General features: G+C 37.9%; 1 protein-coding gene across 3 annotated transcripts in view; it reads left to right on the top strand.

Moving 5' to 3' along the window:
- Positions 1-23053, top strand: part of TRIO (trio Rho guanine nucleotide exchange factor) — a 224410-nt gene that overhangs the window by 156175 nt on the left and 45182 nt on the right. For all 3 annotated transcript variants that reach the window (XR_006178638.1, XM_042870088.1, XM_042870089.1), the window contains exon 34: positions 3437-3680. Coding sequence is in view for 2 of the 3 variants with exons in the window: in XM_042870088.1 (XP_042726022.1) it covers positions 3437-3680 (244 nt within the window). In the remaining variant the exon portion in view is untranslated. The remainder of the gene's footprint in view (positions 1-3436; positions 3681-23053) is intronic.

The following is a 23053-nucleotide window of genomic DNA, read 5'->3' as shown; positions in this document are numbered from 1 at the left end:
GTTCTATTTTTAAAAAAGATATAGATCTTTCACACTTGAAATAATTAAGAAAGCTTATTAGCTGCTCTCTTTCCTCCTACTTCTCCTTACTGTAAAAGTACCACGCGGTAGCAAACTTAATAAGCAGTCCTTAAGTGAGGCAATATATAAAGGCCATTGTATTTGACAGAAGTCAGTCAGTAGTGATGATGTGGTATCTCTGACTTCTGCAAACCTGAACTAAGAATCTGTGTATATAAGTCATGGGTTATGTCTTTTATTTTTTTTTCCTCTCTACAATCAGCAGTGATTAAAAAGCCCCAGCGAGATGAACATAGATGGTTAACATTAATTTCAGCAACAGCAAGGCACTGTGTCCCATGATAAGCTGTTTAATTAAACCTTACGCCTTTTTTAATCTGCTGTTCTATTTCTGTCTGGCTTTTGTTTCTCATCTAGACTCTGTCTCTCCAGTTTCCATGTTTCAGACATAGCCTCATTTATTTTTATCATGCATGATTAATTCAGTTTACATAAAGAGTTTGTTGAGAATGACGGATAAAGCCCTTGTTCAGCCTAAACTTTTATTTAGGTGGTTTGCAACTCCTTTCTCTTCAGTGCAAATCAGTCTCCTGGTTCTGCTGTGCCTCTTTCTCTTCCCTCCAGCTAACCTAGAGAGCCTTGCCAAAGCTGTCCAACAACAGCTGTTGAGCAATGTACACGATCCCAGACACTCCTTGCTGTCCAACTGCATTTAATCAGTGCAGAGGAGGAAACTGCTTTCAGAAAGCATGTTAAGGAAAGAAAATGAACAAAGAAATGAAGGGAGAAGTACTGTTTCCTGGCCATTACAGCTGGGGAGGTGAAGAATGGTCACTATCCCAAGAGAGGGTAACGTTGATACACACGTTTTTTGGGTTTGTTCTTCATGGTGCTAACTTTAAACATAGTCTGAGTAGAACACCCCATTGTATAGGTGTTCTAGACAGCAGCAAAGAAGTCATGTGTCAAATTGCATGGAACGATGTTAAAGTCTTTGAAAACAGGGAAGAATTAATACTAGCACTTTGGAAACGTCTTGTATACTGCCTTCTCAAGTGTGATGGAATGAGGAGTTTAAATGGAGTACTGATCAGCCAGGACATCTAATTCCTGCTCAGTCTCAGAGTCTTTTTTTGGGTAACTTAGTAGTTTCTGATATAGCTACTATCATCTTTTTTTTTTTAAGCAATCTTTTTCCTTTAGCTTGATACTGTAAAAAATGTAGCTAATGAGCAAATCTTTGTTTTTTCTTTTTTACTTTTTCCCTTCCAATTCAGGGAAGCAGAAGGAATAACATCTATACTAATGCCAAAAGCACGTGACCCTTGCACTGCAGACAAAGTATATTTCTATTTGCAGGGAAGTGAAGGGTCAAACAGGAAGCAGAGAACCACAGCTATGTTCTTGTAGATATTTAGGAGAAAATACAATGTCTGGGTGGATTTTCTGAAGAGTGTCTACTTGTTACTGTCTTGATGATTGCATTGGTGGGGGGGTGCATATGAAATTCCCTGGGAAAAATTTGGTCTCTGAAGTCATATTCTGTCAGCTTTTTCTTAGTCCCCATCAGCCATCCAGATGGTTTCAATTGTTTCTTAGTTTGTCTGAAGAAGGCTGTAACATAAATCAATACCAGAAAACAAGGGAAAGCTCTTACTTTTTCCCTTTTGGCATAGTTTTGCATGGGCTAAAAACTCACACAATATGGAGAATGAGAGGGAAGGGAAAAAGGAAGTTTTTAATGAGGGAGAAGGTAGCATGCTTTGAAAATATAGCAGTCATAATTTGAGTGTTGGGACTATCTGAAGAAATGTAGTAGTAACAACGTGATTAACTTTTAGCCTGGATCAAAATGGGTGGAACTTGATTTACCATCTCTAAACAATAGTTGTATAAGGATGTGGGTTTTGTTTTGTTTTGTTTTTATCCTTGTTAGCCTCTGCATTCCCCCAAAGGAAACTTTTTTCTGGGTGTGTGGATGCAAGTAAGGGTAGCCATTGAGATTAGTAATCATGGACCATGGGAAAGCTCTGGAGTTAAACTGTCTGCTAGGAGTTATATGCTGTTGTTGCAGGATCCACTAGGGAGGAATTTGGAATTAGCCTTTTAGTTTATTGAATTTTTCCTTTTTTTGCCCTCTGCTTTAAAATTCTTTCTTGATAAGAAATAGTGTTATCCTAGCAAAGATTCTATCTGATGTTTTGGTGCAAGGCAATGAAAACTTCAGTAATGAAAACTAATAAATAACAATGTAGACTTATCTTCTTCTCCTAAAGCTTGTGAGATGTAGCCAGCAGGCAGTTAAGAACCTGAGTGTAAATAGGTAGCGATAAAATGGCAGGAATCATTCAGTTTGTGGGTAGAGCACATGCTTCTATATTAGCTGTGACTGTAACTCTCAGAGAGTGTTTGTCCTCCCTTGTCTGAGTTGAGCATTGCAGGATTTACCTCCCTGAGTTGGAGGAGTTGACTAGCTTGATCTAAACTACTGAATCCGCAGGAAGCCATACTCGCTTGTAATGGGAATGTGGCACTAAAGCACCATGAGCTAGAAATATTCAGACACTAAAGTCTGAAGTAGCCTGGAACACTGTTGCTACGTGGAAGGAGAAGGCATTCCCAGGCTGTTTAGTTAAGTTGGATGAGTGTTCTGGCACTGAGCAATCTTGGGAACTTTGCAAAGTGTATATAATAATTTTCATTTCTGATCAAAGCAGATGAAACAAAGAGGAAATGTAACCTTAGGGAAAAAAGTTCTAATGAAGTGTTTTGGAAGTAGTGGGGAAACCCTTGCATGCTTCTAAATCAAGTTTGTGTGGTTTAATTGGGGAATCAGCAAGAAGGCGGAAGTTGTATCATGTAGTTAGGTATTTGGGAATATTATGTGAAGAAGTTTATGCTGATTTTTGTATTCATGTATGGAGTATACTGTGTTATTTTGTGACCTGAGAAAGAACTGTAAATGGCATGGGAATGGGTTAGTAAGTTCATTTGAAACAGACCTCTTTCTGCCTTGGGTTTGCAAGATGATAAATCTCATAGTGACTGCATTTACTAATACCTGGCTTTTTGCTGTGAGTTATCAGCCATAAGACATATTTTTAAGTGGCTGCTTCTTCAACTTTGAGGGTAAGGAGCAGTCTAGCAAGAAAAACTGCTTGAATTCTCCACCCAACCCTGTCACAACCAGTGTGTTTGGAACATAAGCAGATACAAGCAGAGTTAAAAATCTGTACTAGAAGCATCATAACTGCTTGATTTTGAAGTGCTCCGTTCTTGATGTGGAAAGCCCCAGAAGCTTGCTATCTCATCCAAAATACGAACCCTGCCAGGAATCCTGAATAGGTAATGGTGCATGACGATTGGTTTGATAATGAGCGTTCATCTGGCTTCTTGCTCTTGTTTTCCCTCACAGTTGTCTGGTGGGTGCGAGCTGACGGTGGTAATACATGATTTCACCGCCTGCAATAGTAATGAGCTGACAATCCGCCGTGGGCAGACTGTGGAGGTCCTGGAGCGACCTCATGACAAACCCGACTGGTGTCTGGTTCGAACTACAGATCGGTCCCCAGCTGCAGAAGGCCTGGTCCCCTGTGGGTCCCTCTGCATTGCACACTCTCGCAGTAGTATGGAGATGGAGGGGATCTTTAACCACAAAGGTAAGAAATGATGGAAGCAAAGTCTAGCTGACAGCAGCACGAGTTTTGGGTAATAGCGAGTGCTTGATAAATGGGCACTTCATTGTTCTTACTCTGTCTTGGTTTCTAATTTTTAGTTAGATAAAGCAGTTTTTAGTTCTTAGGATCCTACAGCCATGCTATCGATTCTTTCATAAACAGCATTTGTCTTTGTTAAGTGAAGATGTGGCAGAAGATGGAAGAGATTTATGTGAATTATGTTTTGGTAAACAAATTTGCATATCATATTAGATCAAGCTTCAATATATATCTATACCTATCATGTGTTGAATGTGTGACAAAAACCTCCTATGCATGTAGTATCAGTATTTCCTGAAAAATCCTTCAGTAAGAAGTCATGATAAAATCAGGCTCAGTTACAGAAGAGCTAGATATGCACATCCATGTGCCCTGGCATTGGAATGAGCTGTTACAAATTCAGTATTTTACTTAACTGAGTTTTCCGGGCGAGTAAAGACAAAATTAACTTATTGTTTCAGTGCAGCTGGATTCTGAAATCTTACTTTGCTTTTGTTTTGAATGGAAGAATGAGGCCCTAAAGGGTGTAGTAAAAATCTAATAAGTTTTTTTTTTGTTTTTAGTTTTTATGGTTTTGCTGTACTATAGTTTCATCCTTTGGCTCGATAAATTTTCAGGCTCACAGAATTGTTAGTTATTAGAAAAAAAATTTGCTTGCCTCATTTGAAGCTGTTTGAAGTCTTAACAGAAAGCAGTGTGAATTAAAATAATAACTAATTCATTAGGTGTTTCAGCACATGCTGGAGGAAAAGATGCCTTTCAAAAAGCTTCTTATTTCTAGTAACAAACTTAATAAGAAAATGGTGCTGGGGAAGACTTTTTTTCCCAGAACAAAATCATGTCTTTAGAGAATTTTTTAAAATATGCTCTTTTTTTTTTTTTCCAAATTTTTCATCCATCCCAGCTAGAACATCACACATTTTCACATTTAAAACTGACCCTGTAATAACATGCTTGACTAAAATAGGAAGAATTTATATTACTTATGTCAGGAGCAAGCACAGGAGAAACTTTCTGAACACAATGTGATTAAAAACATCCAAAGAATTTAATCAGAAAACATTTTTGACTTCTTGTGTTCCCATTTGGGAAGATAAATTTTGCAGGCTTTTTTGGTAATAAAAGTGCAGTTAGGTTTCATGGAAGCATTTCTTCTTGATTGATGGATTGAAATCATGCAAATCTTAACAGATGTATTTTTTCTAAGTACAGAATTGATAATTCCAATTCTCTTTGCAGCTTGGGTACTTGGCATTTGAAAACAGAGAATTTTATTAAGAAGTAGATTGTACTGAGCAATTTATGTTACGTGAAGAACACTGGGCCTGTCAGACTCCTGGGGGAGAGAGGTTACATTTATTAATCCAACCAGTGGACATAATCTGTATTGATATTTTTCCTTCAGCATTTGTTTGGAGAGAAGAAGGGGCAGAGCATTGTAAAATTGATAGAGATTGTGTTTGACATACTGCTTTAAAAAAAAAAAAAAAGCATTGATTAATTATATTGATCATGGAAACAGAAGAAAAGAGAAGGCTAGAATCAACATGATTTGCACGATTGAATGAAGGCTCCGAAGTTTCTTCTGTTCTTGCCTCTTCCATAGACTTCCCTTGTGATGTTATTGCACATCATCTGAGCCCCGGCTGATAAGAAGCAGCTGCTACTTGCTTATTCCCACTTTAGTGGGTGTCAGGCTTCAGGACTTGGGTATCTGATTCGTAAAGTTTCCTGTGCATGTGACTGAAGTCAGTGCGAACATGCAACCTATGATATAATGCTAAGTAATCTGGAAGCTAAAAAAGAGAAAAAATAAGCTTTAGATTATGCAATGTAGACCATAGGATGCTTTTGACTTCAGTCTATAACTCAGCTTTCTATTACTAGAAAGAAGCTGTGGTAGTGTTTGCTATGCAGAGGGGTTACAGAAAGTTAGGGAAAGTTGGTGGGATGCTTTGTTGTTGTTTTTTTCTGCTGCATAGAGAAGTGTTCCTCGGACAATCCCAACCAGAAGTTATTATTTCTCAAGTGCTGGATTTGATTAAAGATCTGCAAACAAGGCACTGGGGGATATGCTAATCAGAATAGCGAGGGGAAAAAGTAGATGATCATCTCAGTTTTTAAGTATTGTTCATTGTGGGCATTCATTGAGGTATGAATTCTTAAAAACCACATCAACAAAAGAACCCTAAAACAACAGCAATAAAAACAAAACACTCTTCTAAGAAAAAACATGTGAATGCCTTAGATAAATTAAGGTAGGCCTTTGTGCACTTGTGTTCACCATTGTTAGATTTCCTGATTTCTAGTGATTTTTGCAACTCAGGCTTCTTAATAAAAATACTTCTATTTATGTATTTCTATCTACAATGCAATACAACTTCCAGATTATTTGGATGATTTGAGTGAGGATATTGCCCTGTGGAGTTTTAAGGTCTGCAAGTATATGCAATATGTCACTGTGAACTGTGTGAGCATCAGATATGATTAATTCTGTACACTTCAGGGATTAAGACACGTGCAGCAGACATAAGTCTGGCATTTGTGCATGTTTGGCATCAGAAGCTGCTGTACAGAAGCTGCTCTCTCTTAGAGAGAGAGAGGTTTTACACAATCCTAGAGAAGAAGAGGAGATGACCCACCATCAGAGAAGTGGCAGGGGTAGCTGCTTGAATGTTGACTCCTTAGCTTATAGAAATGGATTAATTGAAGAGTTTTACACTCTTTTCAGTATCATTTGGACTCTGTAGGTCTTTAGTAATGTCTGCTCATTTTAGTTACTCCCATGAAACAACTTTCAAAGTTTTCCTGGAAACCCATAGTTTAGATCCTAGAGATCCTACAGTTCTGATCTTTTCAACAGCATTTAACAATCCTGTCTGATTGACAAGTAGAGCTAGAAAGGCATCTCAGAGGTGAAGCGAGCTTCGAAGTTTTGAAACAGCAAGCCTTTTCTAGTTTACAGCAAGATCATATTTCATTGCTAAGTAAGAATGCATTGGGTAATATTTAATGTCTTAACTACCTGAAATGGTGGTCATCCAAAAGAGGGTGATAAGAAAGATTATGAAAGCAGAAAGTGTGTTCCATGAGGTGCCTTGTTCTGACAGCTGATCTTGGTCATTCTGTGTCTGTCCAAAGCTCGTCAGTCACAGAAGGTAATATTGTTTTATTCTGATGCTAAAAGACAAGAAATGACAGCCCAGAAAGCAAATCTCTTCACTTGCTTACATAATTTTGTAGTTGTTACTTGTCTTCTATTGCATCCAGGCCTGGAGTCCCCAGTACAGGAAGGACAGTGAGCTCTTAGAGCTGGTCCAGAGGAGGGCTGCTGAGATGATCAGAGGGCTGGAGCACCTCTCCTATGAAGAAAGGTTGAGGGAACTGGGCTTGTTTAGCCCAGAAGAAGAGAAGGCTACGGGGAGACCTCATTGTGACCTTCCAAGTACTTGAAGGGAGCGTATAACAGGAGAGGGAATGGCTGTTTACAAGGGTGGATAGTGACAGGACAAGGGTAAATGGTTTTAAACTGAGACAGGGGAGGTTTAGGTTAGATATTAGGAGGAAGTTTTTCATGCAGGGGGTGATGACGCACTGGAACAGGTTGCCCAAGGAGGCTGTGGATGCCCCATCCCTGGAGGCATTCAAGGCCAGGCTGGATGTGGCTCTGGGCAGCCCGGTCTGGTGGTTGGTGACCCTGCACATAGCAGGGGGTTGAAACTAGATGATCATTGTGGTCTTTTTCAACCCAGGGCATTCTATGGTTCTAGGAAGATGTATTGTTTAAAATACCTACTTAGTATCAACGGGTAAAAAAATAAAAATTAAAAAAAAAAAAAAAAAAGGCATTTATTGTATCTTCGAGATCTTCAGTCTTCAGAATTGTGTAATAATTCAGCAAACAAATATTTTGTTAAGCATACAGAAAAGTATTACATGGAAAAAAAGACATTCATTAGGTAGGTAGTGTTGATTGCAGATTCCAGACCTCTTGCTTGCTCTGCTGGATATCTGATCCATTTTTATAAGTTTTTTGGGTCATGTAATCAATTTAATATGCATTTTTGCAGATGAGTACATTTTTTAAAAAAAATCCCTTTTATAATGGGGAAAAAGACAAACAAGTGGGTAGTGAAGAGGCTGGATAACAGTTGGTGCACTCTACAAAAAATAAATTACTAGCTTCAGAAGAACATGTTTTTCACAAGTAATGCATACAGCAACATTTTTATTTTCAGTGATTCCCCACATGTTATTGGGTATGGGTGAGAAAGAATGTTCCCACTGCTTTATTTAGAGCTTTTCTTCTTTACCAAGGTTTCTTTTCATTCTGTTGAACATTCTTTTTTATATATGCAGTTTTCTTTCCTTTGCTTGCAGGACATTTAAACAGCCACAGAGTTTTGGGTAAAAGGCAAGGGACAGGAATCATTATAGCAAAATCAAGCTTGTAAATTCAGGGGAAAAAAAAAAAATTGGCACATATTTGAAATTGTTTGTAATTTTTTTTACCTGTTGTACTGCAATACTGAATGCTGGCTTTTGATTTTACACTGAGGATGCAGTCTTTACTGGTGCCATAAACTGAAAAATGTCTTTTCAGCAGTTCTTTTGTTCTGTTGTTGTTGGTGGTGGTGGTTTTTTTTTCCCACAACTTCAATATCTCTCAAAGGATTTATGGTACAGTAAGGAACATCAAATAACTGACACCATCTAACAAGATGGTTGACAAATAAGAGCTGAGTTTGAGATGACAAAGTTCTTAAGTGGATATTTTCACTGTTTGCTGTGGAAGTAAAGAAGGAAAAAATATATACACAGTAAGCGTTTGCTTAAAAGCAGAGAAAGGCTGCAGAAGAGAAAAATTTGCTGCTTTAAGACTGTGAGCAAGCAAAGTGTGGGCTATGAGTAAGGACAGAGATCTCCCCACCCATGGCTCAGAGCCAAAGCACTGCCTGTGAGACTGTCTGACAACCTCTGCAGCTGCAGGAAATGAAAAAGTTACAACCCAGACCCATAGGGAAAGCAGCTCATAACAATGACTAGGTATGTTGCTTGCTTTGCTTTGTTGCACTGGGGCCACGGGGCAAAAGGTGCAGGCTGTAGTTTCCAAGACACAAAACAGCAAGGGATCAGCTTCTGCTGCATAACCAGATGTGATCACATGCAGAAAGTGATACTGGGGAATGTGGTGTACCAGACATTAAATGTTAATTTAAGAATTATGTTTCTTGATGAATCAATTACCTCCTGATAATATTTCCAAATTGCAGGCTGCCCATCCAGATAATCATTTGATGGAAAGCCTTATGAGCAGCTCAGAGGATGCAGAGCTGAGCAGTCAATTGGATTTCACACTCTGCTGGTGTAAATTAGTAAGAGATCATAAATGCAGCAGTGTCAGTTCAACTTAGTTACCAAGCAAATTTGAGCTTGAACAGAAGCACGGGCGTTTTATTAGCTGAAGTTCAACTTCACAATTATCAGCTGCTTTGAAGGCTTAATAAATCATACATTTCCATGTAATCACAAATATTTTTTCCAAGAAGCATTACTAGTCTAAGTTGCCATAAAGATGATTTGAATAGGGTGTCCGTGTCTGTGTGTCCATGTATGTATACGTCGTTTTTTATTTAAATATGTTCTTGTGTTCTGGGCCAGATAAATAAAAGAGCTACAGTATGAAAGTAAAACAAGAATTCTCTATCCCGACTTTCTCACCGAACAGTTTCCAGCTAAAAACATGTTTTGAGCATAAGTAAACTTGAATAAAATGTCAGCAATTGGCTGTGGTCTGTTAGATCATAATCATTGCTTTATAGCCTTACTGTATCAGATGGTCAGAGTTTAGTGACAGCCAAATTCTAACTCAGGCTTGAATAAACGTTAAAGTTGGTGTGAATTATTTCCATGGGGTTGTTCAGTCCTAAGCATGGTTTTGACATGGGTTTTGAAGATTCACTGAATCTCACATTTTGATTTTCTGAGTTTTCTATACATCAAGTTTATATGCACTCTGAATTCTGCTTCTAAGTTATGCAGTGGTCTTACAGCAAAACCAAATCCAGGAAGATGTGACAGATACCTCTGTGTTTTCCATGCTGACTCTAATTATAGGCAGAACTACATGGTTAATTTTTCTCTGGCATTTTTGTACACAGTGAAATCTCTTTGCACTGTTGAGGAGTTTGCTATATCTGAGAAAATGAAGAAACATTATAGTACTATCTTGAATGTACAGTTGGTCACAGAGAGCTGCCAAATCTCTTATAAATTGCTGTTGGAAAGGAAATCTGTGTGTAAAGTGTCTGCTTCAGAACAGCTGGATTTGTACAGCTGATCTTTGGGAGGTAGTATGTGGATATAAACCAGCAATTCTGATGCCTGTAGGTTTCCCAAGGGGGTTATTTTGCCTGCAAACTAGCCTTTCTTTGACACCAGTTTCTTCTCTGGAGCATGGTTTTCAGGCAGATCACGCTAAAATTGTGCGCTTCAAATGTTGATAGAATGTTGTCATTTAAGGAGAGCATTCTGGAGCATTTATTTACTGTAACTGTCCTAGGTGCAACAAATCCTGAAAGAAGTTGCTTTGGTGTGAGAAGTTACTTGTTGAGCTGTCTTTTTGCCCATGTTTTGTTTTCGAACAGCTGGTGCTGGCCTATGGAGGGGAACCACAGACTCCCCTTCCTGGAGTGAACAGCCTGATGGAGCCATGGGGCTGGAGACAGCTCTTAGGTGTGAGCCTAACTCTGAGCCCTCTGAAGGGGCTCTTCAGCCTGGAGAAGGCTCTGGGGATAATTTGTAGCAGCCTTCCAGTACCTGAAGGGGCCCTAGAAGAGAGCTGGGGAAGGAGGGCATGTAATGACAGAACAAAAGAAAATGGCTTTGAACTAGAAGAGGGTAGATTTAGACTAGATATTAGGAAGAAATTCTTTATTGTGAGGGTGGTGTGATGCTGGAACAGGTTGCCCCGAGAGGTTGTGGATGCCCCATCCCCTGAAGCATTCAAGGCCAGGCTAGATGGGCATTGAGCAACCTGGTCTGGAGGGAGGTGTCCTTGCCTATTGCAGAGGGGTTGGAACTAGATGATCTCTAGGGTCCCTTCAAACCCAAACCATTCTGTGATTCTGTAAACTATGTAATATGGCTGCCCATGAGGTCTCCTCTTCCTTTCCTGACTCTAGTTTGCTGCTACTTTTGCTACTGTGGCAAATATTCTTAACCTTGGTATTGGGAGGAGTGTTTGTGTTTAGCAGAGAGGAGGAAATGGTTGAGGAACAGGTTTAAGTGGATGTTCTTGCATACTTTTCGCATAATCACTTTTCATCATCACTACATACAGGTGGAAGCAGTAGGATTTATCGGGCCAGTGACTTCTTCCATTTCTCATTTTGTGAGGTCATTCTGAAAGTATATACCCTGTTGACTTCATTTTGCTTCTCCTGCAATCAAGTAGTAAATTACTGGTCTCTGTTACATGTGCCAAACCAGAAATTCTGCATCACTTTTAATGCAGCTGTGTTTTAATCTTTTAGTGATGTAGCAAAAATAAAGTCCCAGTTAAAAGAAGGTTTTAAAAGAACATCAAGTTCTTAAGGACAGACTGGATAAAGCAGTGATTAATCTGGTCTGGTTTCATAGTTGTTGCATCCTTTTAATCAGGTTAGACTAGATGAATTTGTGAGGTCTGTTTCAACCTAGGTCATCCCATGATGCTACATTTAAAATTCAGAAATGCTTGTATGGACTTGTTATGTTCAAAGTGTATTTTCAAGTCTTGGACTCCCCTTATTGTCTGTGGATATATCAGAAATGCTTCAGGTTTTGCCCCAGAATATATATATTAATTCTATGTAAGAAATTGCAATCTTAAAAAATATTTCTCCTCATGAAAAGCACTGGTTATTTTTGTTGAATGTAACAATAGGCTCATTAGGCATATGCTCATTCCTTAATGTAAGCTTTAAAGGATCAGTGATGTGGAGATTGCTTAGACACACAGAGTAGGGAAGTCTAGTTGCATGTCAGAACCTGCAAATATGCTGATGGAAAGCTTCTAAGGCAGCCATCTGGAAAGAACTAGTAAAGCTGATTGGTCATGTTTTACTTTCTACAGAAACACTTAAGGGACATACGGAGTCTAAATTCAAATTCCTGCACTTCCAGGAAACTATTGGATATGGCTCTCTAGCAACTGATTGAAAAATGTCCATGCTAAAATACAACATATTCCATGCAGCTCCTTTTCTCGCTGAAAGAGTAATCGGGCAGAACTTTCTAAGATGCAGTAAAATCAATGGGGAAAGTCAAAGAAAAACTTTTTTCCTTGAGTGGTTTTTCATTGTTATTGTTTTCTGGTTTTGTTTTTTAATTCCCTTGGCTCCCTCTTGAGATTATTTTCACTCTCAGCAGCAGCCATGCTACGTTGGACTGTGTTACGATGAGACCTCAGAGCTCTTAGAAAGTAATCAGTTCTCCTGATGAATAATAGGAGGGCTTACTTAAAAGTCTTAAATGGAGGGAATTTGTAGTGAAGAGTGAGGAAATAAAAGGGGCTCAGTAGCAGAAAGTCTGTAGAGGAAAAGTTTTAAAAAATAAATAAGCTGGATAAGTGAATTGATTCAACAGTATTAAACGTGGTATTAAACAAAAATGTTTGATTGGTGTCTTAGAATTTTTATTTTATTTTATTTTTTTGGTTGCTGATATTTTAAGAGGGATATTCATCATGGCCTGACTGGGTTGGTTCCTTATGGCATGTTTTATGCTGATTTTTCTCATTGTCTCAGATAACAAAATACGTGCACTCTAATTGCTGGTTGATTTAGTAGGACAGGCTTAAATGTGTTTATCCTTTCATCCTAAAAAATATGGTAGAACTAAGTGCAGTTGTACCAGAATCAGTTTGATCAACAACTGATTGAGAGATCTAGATACCAGTACAGATTAACATCTAAAGAAAATGTTGTGCCCTGTAGGTTGATGTTGCATTCTTTTTGTATCCTGGATGCTTTCATAAAGTGGTATGAAACTGTGGTATCCTGTGCTCCCTCACATCATCTTTGTAGGACTGCTGAGATTAACAATCCTCAGAACTAGAGTAAACTGAGTAGCACTTTATCATCTTTTACTGTTTGCGGAATAACACAGCCTTATTCTGTTACTGAAGCTGTAGCCATGATGAGATGCTTTTACATTTCTGTGTTGACTTTTATTTGAGAAGTATTATTTTATTGATTTTTACAATTTCATCCTGTAGGAAGAAGCATTTTATTATTTTTATGAAACAAAATTGCAGGAGATAATACAATTTTGTGAGCTTTTAAAGGATAGTAATAAATAAAGTTTAAGTTCTTAAGAATACCAAGCTCATATTTTTGTCAGTAATAGGAATATGTATAAGGATATAGAGTCTGTTTTGATCTCTTTTTATAACTCAGTTAAAATATAAAACCAGCATAAAACTTTTACAATGCAGGTATGCACTGTTCAGGAGGAACTAACTCAGAAAGGAAAACATGCAGAAACTCTGGCAATTAACAATATTTTCTTACACCTAAGTTCTAATTGCTATTTGAAGAAGCATTATTGTCTCAATTGCCTGTGATTGCTTTCTGAAGTATGGAATCAAACTGGCCATTTCATAACTACATTTCACAACTCTGGTGAATGGTGATGGTGTAAGTTGAACAAATTTTCAGTTTTGTCAAGTATGTGGCCATGTTCATATTTTGATTTAAACCTAATTTTTTTTTCAATGGATGTAAAACATGTTTTACTTTTCCAGAACTGAATTGTTCTACATCTAAAATTCAGAGTAGCTAGAAAAAAATGTTAATTACAACATAGCAACAATCACACATCTGGGGAATTGTTGGTCAGTATATTTCCTGTAGTGTTTCTGTTTTTAACATCTGTTAAGCATTGAAGAATAATGAACCCCTGTGCTGTGGGCATTTTGCTCCCCTATTCTCGTTGTGGTAAACCTAGGATCTAAATACACTTAAATATGTTTAGTAACAAATCTCTGATTGTAATTGTTAAGAATTCAGCATGTATAGTCTTCACAGAGTGAGATAGAAAAAAAATGCCCATTTCTGATTTTGTTCTTCTGTTAGATGTACTAACTGGAGGTACTGGGGCAGTTGCTGGAGTATTTTTCTGGAGTATTTTTTTAATACATAGTAAAAAAATTTGTGGAAGTTTGCAAGTTTTCTGTGTTAAAAGCTAATGCTCAAAATCCTTCAGGTGCATTCAGTGTTCATGTGCCGTCTCTGCTTCCAGAAACAGTGAGGTGTTGGGTTGTAGCTGGGCTCCATCTGCCATAACTACCAGTGCTCCATGACTTAACCAGTACTACTTACAGGGACATAACTTCTCTTATGTGGTGCTCAGCAGAAATAAAAAGCAGAGAGGTCTTGATGAAAACTCTGTGTGAATGACAACAATGTATTTGTACAGTTCAAACTTATCAGAAGTGGAATAAGAAATGTATTTTGATCAGTAACACTGACCAGCAGGTAGCCCAGATAGATGGCAGAAGCAATTTCTCCACATGCATATGTATGAAACTTCAGAAGTACCACTTTTTTTTTTTTTTTTTTTTTTTTTTTTTGAATGACTTAGTTTGGTTACTAGAAGTGTTCATTTTCCTTTGAAGTGACTTAAAAGAAACAAATTTTAAATCAGGAACGTATTTCAATATTTTGAAGACTTTGGATAAATATATTCCAATCCTTTCCTTTTGTCTTTATGTATTTCCAGTTAAGATAATCAGCAGAGATTTATGTTAAGAGGCATCCAGTTCCTGTATGTGCAGTTACAACTGGTTTGGAAAAGTGAACCTTGTTTTGACTAGATTTTTTTTTCTTGCCAACCAGCTGATTCCTTTTATTTTTTGGAGTGAGGAGGAAAGAGAAAAGGCCTTGAAAGAGTGGTAGAGGAGACTGCTTCAGAAAAATGAAATAAACAAAACAGTGAAAAGGATGATTAAGGGCAACTTGGATAATAACATTAATGTTTAAAACCTAGCATTTCTTCCGTATTTCTCATAAGGAGAGCAAGTATTTCTCAAATGGAACACTTATTCTGTTTTCTGCAGAAAACTGTTCTCTGCAAGGCAATGACATATTTCTTCTCCCCTCCCACCCACTGCTAAGTAGTGCATGTATGTGGAGCTGCATTCCTTGGACTCATCCAGAAAATTTTGTTTGAATTATCTGAATCTGGTTTGTTGTGGTTTTGCTGACAGTGGCTGGGATCCTTCAAGCTGATTTGGCGTTGTGCAGTAGTGACTGTGTTGAGGAGTCAGAATTTTCCCAAAGGCTTTCCAGATAAACAGAAGGCTGGGGACATTGAATGTCTCACCATTTCTTTGAAAAGCAAGTGGTATATGCACTCCAGTTCCTTGGCTACAGCACAGAACAGACTTAAACTCAAGAAAATAACAGCCTAATGAGTAAGGAGAGTTTTCTAATGTCATGCGCTTTTTTATAGTCTTTCTTACTGCAGGCATGAGCAACAGCTAGGGCATGTTCTGCTGAGCTGGAGACAGGAAGGACTTGTTTAGATCCTGGCTTAGAGAACCGAATAGTTGGGTAAATGGTTCATTTCCCAATAGTTTTAATTAAAACCTGAGTACTTCGGTGTCTTGATAACAGTTGCTCTTGACAAATGCCTTAACCAAGATGTAGAAAGGGGGAATATTCACAACTCAGCTGAGAATATCTCTTTACCATCGATCATAAAATACTTTCCTGAGGTTAACCAACTAAGAAGGTAGCTCTAACTTAAAAGCATGCCCTCCCTCTCACCCCCCCCCCCCCCTTTTATTTTATTAATTATTATTTACATGTTTATTTATTTTAATTGAAGCTCCTCATTAGGTGGAAAGGACTTCTTGGAAATCTCACATTAGGGATGTTCACATAATTCATTGTAGAGTACAATTTCTGATTCAGTTTAGAGTGTTTTTGGCAGCTGTCAGCTCTGGTAGGAAAGAACAGGAAACAACGTGCTGAATGCAAGTGCAGAGAGCCGCTGTGAGACGATTCCGCTCCGTGCAGATCAGCAATATTATCTGTGAGACTGAGGAGGAACAAGACTGGGTTTGGGAACAGGATGATCTTTGTGTGTGGAGCTGAAGAAACAAGATCCTAGTGGCACAGCTGTGCTCCAAGCATTTAAACTGTGGGCACATTGTATGTTGAGGGAAAGGCAAAGTTAGCAGCCTTTCAGAATTTTAATTGTGGTGTGGGAACTCATCTTTTGAAGGCTTGTCTTCAGATTTGTTTATTGATACAGTTTTGCTTGTGTTAGAGCATTCTGGGGTGAGGTAGCGATACTAACTCGCCAAAGATAGGATTTGTGTGCAAAGTCTACCTGTTTATCTTTCAGATGGGAAATTCATCTTGTAAATAAAATTCCTATTAGTTCATGCAGTGTTAATTTAATGCAAGAGTTTTAGTAGTTATGAATTTATGCCTCACTTTGGCTTCTAGGTCTGGGTGATCCTTCACAGTTTTGGAGATGTCTGAGTCTTCTCTCAACTGTATGCTGAAGCTTTACTCAAAATTTTAAGAATGGTGCTCTTCTAAATGATGAAATAATTTGCCTTATAGATCACTTTGAGAAATGGTTTTGAAAATGTGACTTTTAAATGTTGGCAGAACTGAAAAAGAATTCATGTTTCTATTAATTTCAAATGTCTTGTGTGCTTTTAATATGAACAAGATCTTTTCAAATAGTGCAGATTACAAAATATAGGAGTTGTTTTTTGTAAGTGGAATGTCTTGATTATGATAGAGAAGATTCCAGAGGAAGACAGATGTAGTTTTGCTTGAGAACAACACTGATTTGTGAAGCTGTTTTCTTTCTTTCTTTTTTTTTTAATTGGCTCTTGACTTCTTTTTTAAGCTCTGAAGCAACTGGAATAGTTGTTTCAAAATGAAAATTCTGCACTTTATTAGCTTCCTTTTCTTGTTTTGCTTGCTTTTCCCTGGATGGGGCAAAATGTGGTATGAGCTTTAAAAGGATTAGACTGGAATGCTGTTTATCCTTTTTTAGTATATTGATTCTATTACCATGCAAATGTTTCAGAGAAATGCAGTCAATTTAAATCTAGTTGTCATCTTAAAATACGAGATGAATGTTTCCATTCTTACACACGAGGCTCATAGCACTCACAGGTGGCGTAACACTTCCATAAGGATGTTCATACCATGGCAAATGGTGGTTTCAGACCCTGCAGATCACAGCTGGTACCTGTGGGATGCTGAAATTGTAGCAAGCTGATTTGTTGACCGTCAGTGGCAGAGACTGATAAGCTGTTGTTTCTCTCCTGGGGTGAGCAGACAAAACATTAATACCTTAAATTATTTTTGCCCATCTCATGTTGTCTACCAGTAAGTCCCAAGAGTAGCTGCAGAAAGTTGATCCTTTTCCTTCATTATAAACATTATAAGCTTGGCTTACATGCATCATGCATAGTATGTGCTACACAATCTACTGAGAATATACAGTGCTCTTCTAGAAACCGTTGGACATTTTAGTTTCTTGGTTTATACTTTGGTATATAATCTCTTCCATTATGCTGTCTTGAAAATGAGAGGACTGTTTTAACTGAAATTTTTAAAAATCTTCATAAAACATATGTTGAGATAAGTCTTAAACTGCTGGGGTTGGGATCTGACAGGCCTTTCATCGTTTATGTAGAGAGTTGTTAACTGTCTACTTCTTTTTTAAAGGAAATAGTATTAAACGTTTAGCCAAGAAAATGCATTTCAGCTTTACACAGCTAAGGTGAAAAAATAAATAGTTAATATTTCCTGTTAATTTGTACAATTTTTGATGCTATCAGATGGCATTGGTATTTAGTGTTTTTCTTTATGAATCTATTCAAAGTTTGTCCTTCTGTCAGGCAAAATTCTAGAAACATTGAAGCAGAGGATGGAGGTGAGGACATCTCAGTGCCCCCGTGCAAAGTGTGCCATGCAATCAGAGCTATTCTGTGCCCAAGCCTTTTTTTTTTGCCTAGAGGTATTTTCCACTTAAATATTCTCTTGCCTGCTGAATTAAATTTACCTGACTGGTTCATTATTGCTGGAGATGGGTTCCTACAAAAAACGCCTTTTGTGAGAAATCTCAGAACCAGCTCTTAATGTAGACCAGTAGAGCTAAGGCAGATTAAAGCACTGGAATACAGAAAAGCTGATTGAGCTAAAAGACAAACAGAGCATTGTAGCAGAGCCTGAAGTAAACCATAGAAAGTTATTGATAGTCTTCTTGTTTAGGCTTAATATTAAATGTGTTGATGCAGCTCACTGCCTGAGATGGAAATTGATATTTATAGTACATTTTTGGGTATTTTAGCTTAATCTAAGAAGATAGGTAATGATACTAAATAATATCACAGTGAGTGGAGGTTTTATGATGTAAAAGTTGCATCTCTTTTGCTTATACTTCAGGAAATTACAGGTCCTAGGTTTGTCTTGGCCCATAGGAAAGCTGCAGCTGTTGTTTCAGTATGCACATTGAGATGTTTTCTAATCAGTTCTTTACAAATATCCACATTAATCTTACAGCATGTTCGTGTCTCCACTCCAAAGCTTCTGTGAAGCTTTTATCTGCAGTTGTGTACATTGATGTCAACTGCATATTCCTTGATCAACCTCTTTTTAGTTAAGTAACCTATGAAATCCACATTTGGTAGTAGTTCATGCATTCATTCTCTCTCCACCATCGCCATAATTTACCTTTTAAATTTGTTTTCTGAGAAGAGAAATGGCCAAAGGAAAACTTGAAGATGGTGGTGTTTGATGCAAAAAGTAAACGAAGGACTTTCAGCAATAGCAAGGTGCAAGTGCTGTGGTTCCCACGTTTGAAATATCTTCCTGCATTTTATTGCTGCTATAAGGTCATCTTATGTGGATTTACACCAAAGAAAAAGAAAAAAGCTGTTTATAGAAATTTTGCTGAGTTTTAGTCGGGAGCTTTCTTACAAATGGAAATCACTATTTTAAAGCTATGTGGATAACTTCATTATATTTTTCTAAATGTTAGTTAAAGATTTGTGGATTTAACTAAAGTAAGAGTGGCTGGATGTTCTTCAGCCTGTTTGATGTGTGTGGGAACCGTTGGGGAGCAGAGGAAAAGGATTGTTTCATTTATTATTTTTCTTACTCAACAGCTAGAAACCAGAATCCCTTTCAGATGTTCTTCTCTTTCATGAAGAATAAACTAGCCTTAGTGGAAGTCTCACTGTAGGTGGCAAACTATAAAAATAACTCAAACGCTTTTCTTGAAGAAAAAAAGATTTTACTTTTTCCCCTCCACCCCCTCAGGAATTCAGTGTAATTTGAAATACATCTTGGGTCAGAAGAATAATGTTGAGGTGTCAGAATTGATAGTTTCAGTGCAGGAAGCTATGAAGGAGAAATTATTCAGAGTTTAAGATGATTTTCTTTTGGAAATACAAAAAAAAAGTAAAATTTTAGTCTTAATTGGAGTGTGCCCACAGCTCAGTATTGAAATTAGGTTAACATATGTGTATCCAGCTTGTGTAAAGCGCTGATGGCAAGCCTTCTTCTTTGGCTTTGGGTCCCCTGATGCTCTCAGCCCCAAATAAAATTCCTACCTATTCTGGCATTACGTGCAGTTGTTTGTGCAATTATAATTGGCAACTTCCTTTCTGCTTTATTTTCTTCTTTCCCAAAACACGCTTGTGTATTTTGCAGTGCTGTTTGTTTAATCTCTTCTTAAGGCCCTTTTTTTCCTGACGGTATGATGAAAGCATTTCATTACTTGTTTTTACAGAAATTTGAATCCTTGCTTTGGCCTCATAGCCATTTTTCTATCGAGCGGTGTTAGCTTTTTGCATGCCCTCTAAAATCAGATGATGAGCTGTTCAAAAGAAGATACCAAACATCTTTGTTAGATTTGTAAGGTGATTCATTAAAAGAATTTTTAAAAGAATATTTATGGACAAATGCTTGTGTGATATACTAAGTAAAGAATTAGGTTAGGGGAAACAAAAAAAAACAACCCACAACCAAAAACCTGCTGTTTCAGTTTACTGAATAGGAAGACAAGATGATAAACTAGAAATGTATCTTGCAGAAGAAGAGCTTAGTACTGAATAGATCTGAAATGTGCTTTAATCCATGGCAAGATTTTAAATAAACTGACCAAGAAGTGTTTCGTTTTCTAGATTTGAACTTGTGTGAAGGGTTTTTTTCCCCACAAACTAGGTTCAAGAAAAGATGAAGGTAATGGCAGTTTGTTGTTTGGTACAGGCTTTGTCAAGGAAAATGGAAATTACATAGCAAGTGCTGCATGCTGCATGCTTTCTCTGACTGGAAAATGTCTGTCTTGTTTGAATTTCTCATTGCTTCAGCTAAAGCATTAAAAACCATCTATGCACTGGAAAATAAAAAGAGGTGCTAAAGGTAGCTTTTGTTTATTTCAGCTGCTGTTAAGCTTTACAGAGGTGCCAGGCTATATCTTTTCTGAAGTTTGGGGGGAAAAATACCTGCTTTGCTGTTTTTTTAAGATTATCTTGAGCCTCAGTTAGAGTAGTTACGGTAGTGTGTAATCTGCTGCATCTGGCTATTCCCACATGTGAATTTAAAGACTGGAACCGAGCTCAGTGAGTCAGAGGAGAGCATCCTAGAAGAGAGGAGCTGCTCTGACGGCAGGGCGGTAGGCTACAGCAGGCTGCAGAGATAATAGCAGCCTCTTCAGCCTGCTGGCATCGCCTGCAATGTTATCTGTGTGATCACCTCCCGCAGAAGCTGCAGCAAATCCCTGAGGTGCAAGCAAGTAGGTGTTTGTAAGCTGGACTATCGGGACAGCTGACTCCTCGCCATGCCAAACAGGATTCAACAGACTGACACTCTGGGATCACTTCATTCACTAAATCCTACCTGCTGCAGCAACGGGCAGCCGAGTGGCTGTAAATACTGGATCCTGGATTTAGGTACAAATGTGTACAGCAGGGATAAGGGGCTGGGGGGTGAGGGTTTGCTGTTTGTTCAGGGGATGTTTTCCAGTCATAGGAGTTTAGTTGAATGTTTTCCTTTCTCTATCTGCCTCTATTCTCTCCTCCCTCTTGACGCCTGATAATAAGTGCAGAGTATAACAGAACCTGGATGGGAAAGGCAGCAACTGTGGAATGGGTCTGCTGTGTAAACTGCCGCAATGCTTACCAATGTAAGCTCCTTCAGAGAAAGAATGCAAAATGCATGTACTACTTTATTATTTATAGCTGAACTGTGGAAATGAGAAGTGGTAACTCTTGCTCTGAAAGATATTGCTGCTGGTAGTAACTGTTTTAAAAGCCTAAAAATTTTCTTAGAATTTTGCTACTAAATTGAAAACTCGTGTTTAATATCTGCCAGTTACTTCTACTACATTATTGTTAAGAAGCAATGTTTTGGGGAATAGAGCTTGAAAGGAAAGGGTGGCTGGGAATAAACTAGTCTGTATGCAACTTGTTTAGGGATGTCATTGTTACTAAAATGAGTATTGTGGAGGAAAGCAATGCTGTTTCTGCCTTGCCTGCAGAAGCTCAGGTGAGATGAGGGATGTACATGTTAAAATCATTTGTTTCTAGGTCTGCTTCTCCTTTGTGTTATTAGCAAGAAATGGTATTTGTCCTTGCCACTTTGACTATCGCTGCAGAACAAGTTTGATTCTGATGCATAACAGCTGAAATGTCTGCAGGACAACATCAGTGTCTGGAGCTGTGTACTTGTTAGGATGCATGCTTTCATGTGCAGGTTGTTTGCAGCTAGGTTCAAATTTTATGTGTGCTGTGAACATGTAAGTAAAACAAGCAGCAAAGGCCAGTTAGAATATATGTCATTTATTTAGTAGTGAAACTGCTTTTACAGATGGACCAAAACAAGAGGGAAAATAGTAGTAAGGTTGCAAGCATGGAATTAAGGGTATAATGGAAAGTAATCTCATTTATCTAAAAGGATAGGGCTGCGTATAAGTCTTGGTACTTCCTTAAAAGACAATGGGGCATCAGGGTACCAGCTGAAGGGACTTAATGTTAGCAGGCTATCATCTTTGATCCCAGCAATAGAGATAACTGCTCTGTAGTCCCCAGAGCTGTATAATCACTTTCTAAAGCAGTGATTATTCCAGTTTTCAAATGTAAACAAGTACTGAGTGTCTTGGAGGTGGGGGATGAAAGGAGTCGATTACAAATGATAACTGATACACAGCGTGTTTTGCAGCACAATACTTTGCAGAATAGCTTACCCAGAGCTGCATGTGCCTCAGCTGGAAGTCCGTTAATGGCATGGCAAGAGTCTTTTCCACTTTACTGTTGTTTTTCATTTTCCTGTCTTTGTTTGTTTGCTTCATTTTTAAAATTCTTGTTGCTACAGTGAGTAGTCAGTCTCAAATCTATCTATCTTTCAATTCCAAAGATTTTGTAGAAAACATTGTTACATTGTAGAGGATTGGGTGTAGTCAGTCACTTTCCATTAATTAAGATCATAGATAGGTACAAAGACTTCTTGGATAAGCATACCCTATTTCAAAAATATTTTTCATTGTCCTCTGTTTCCTAAAAACAGATGTCCATGTATGAAAGTCATGTTGCAAAAAGACTCAGCAGTCTTTCATAAGAGGGGAACAAGCTTAATTGTATGCCTCCATATAACTGTGATTATGTTATTGCTTGAACTGGAAAGAGTAAAATTTACCTTTGGTTATTTCTGGCCACTGCAAAATTGAAACTGACCATCTGGTTTTAGACTGAATATTCATGATGTACTCTATTGCATGATTTCATTAATAGAAGATTTCTATTTTACTTAAGAAATCTTTAAGGAATGCAATAAATTGGTTTATTTTTAATCAGTATGTTAAAATACTTGTCGTGCAACTGATAACTTTGTATACTTGTTTAATTGAAGGATTCAAGTTTTTTTTCCCCCTGCTTTTTCCTGAAGTCTGGGGAGGAAATACTGCAATCAGATGGAGGGAGGAAGAAAATAAGGCCTTAAGTAATGAACTGGCAAGAAATTACTGACATCAATAAATAAGTATTGTATCTTTGCCTTTATCTGACATCAGTTGGAGAAAGCACAATTCTCATGGTAATTCCACCCATTCCTGAAACTCAAAAATGCTCTGCATTTGAGACAAGTGTGGATAAATATCGAAGTTGTTTATGGTTATTTGGCTGGAGATAGAGTGTTTGTCTGGAACTGGCTATTAGAAATCATGACATCTTTTTTCAGTTACCTTATGAGCTAGAGGAAACAATAGGATGTATGTGTTTCAGTCCCTAAGTGGGTCAT

This window comes from Lagopus leucura, unplaced genomic scaffold, assembly GCF_019238085.1.
Source record: "Lagopus leucura isolate 7727_CA_CO unplaced genomic scaffold, USGS_WTPT01 Super-Scaffold_100002, whole genome shotgun sequence".
NCBI lineage: Eukaryota > Metazoa > Chordata > Aves > Galliformes > Phasianidae > Lagopus > Lagopus leucura.
This window is presented reverse-complemented; position numbering and strand designations above follow the sequence as displayed.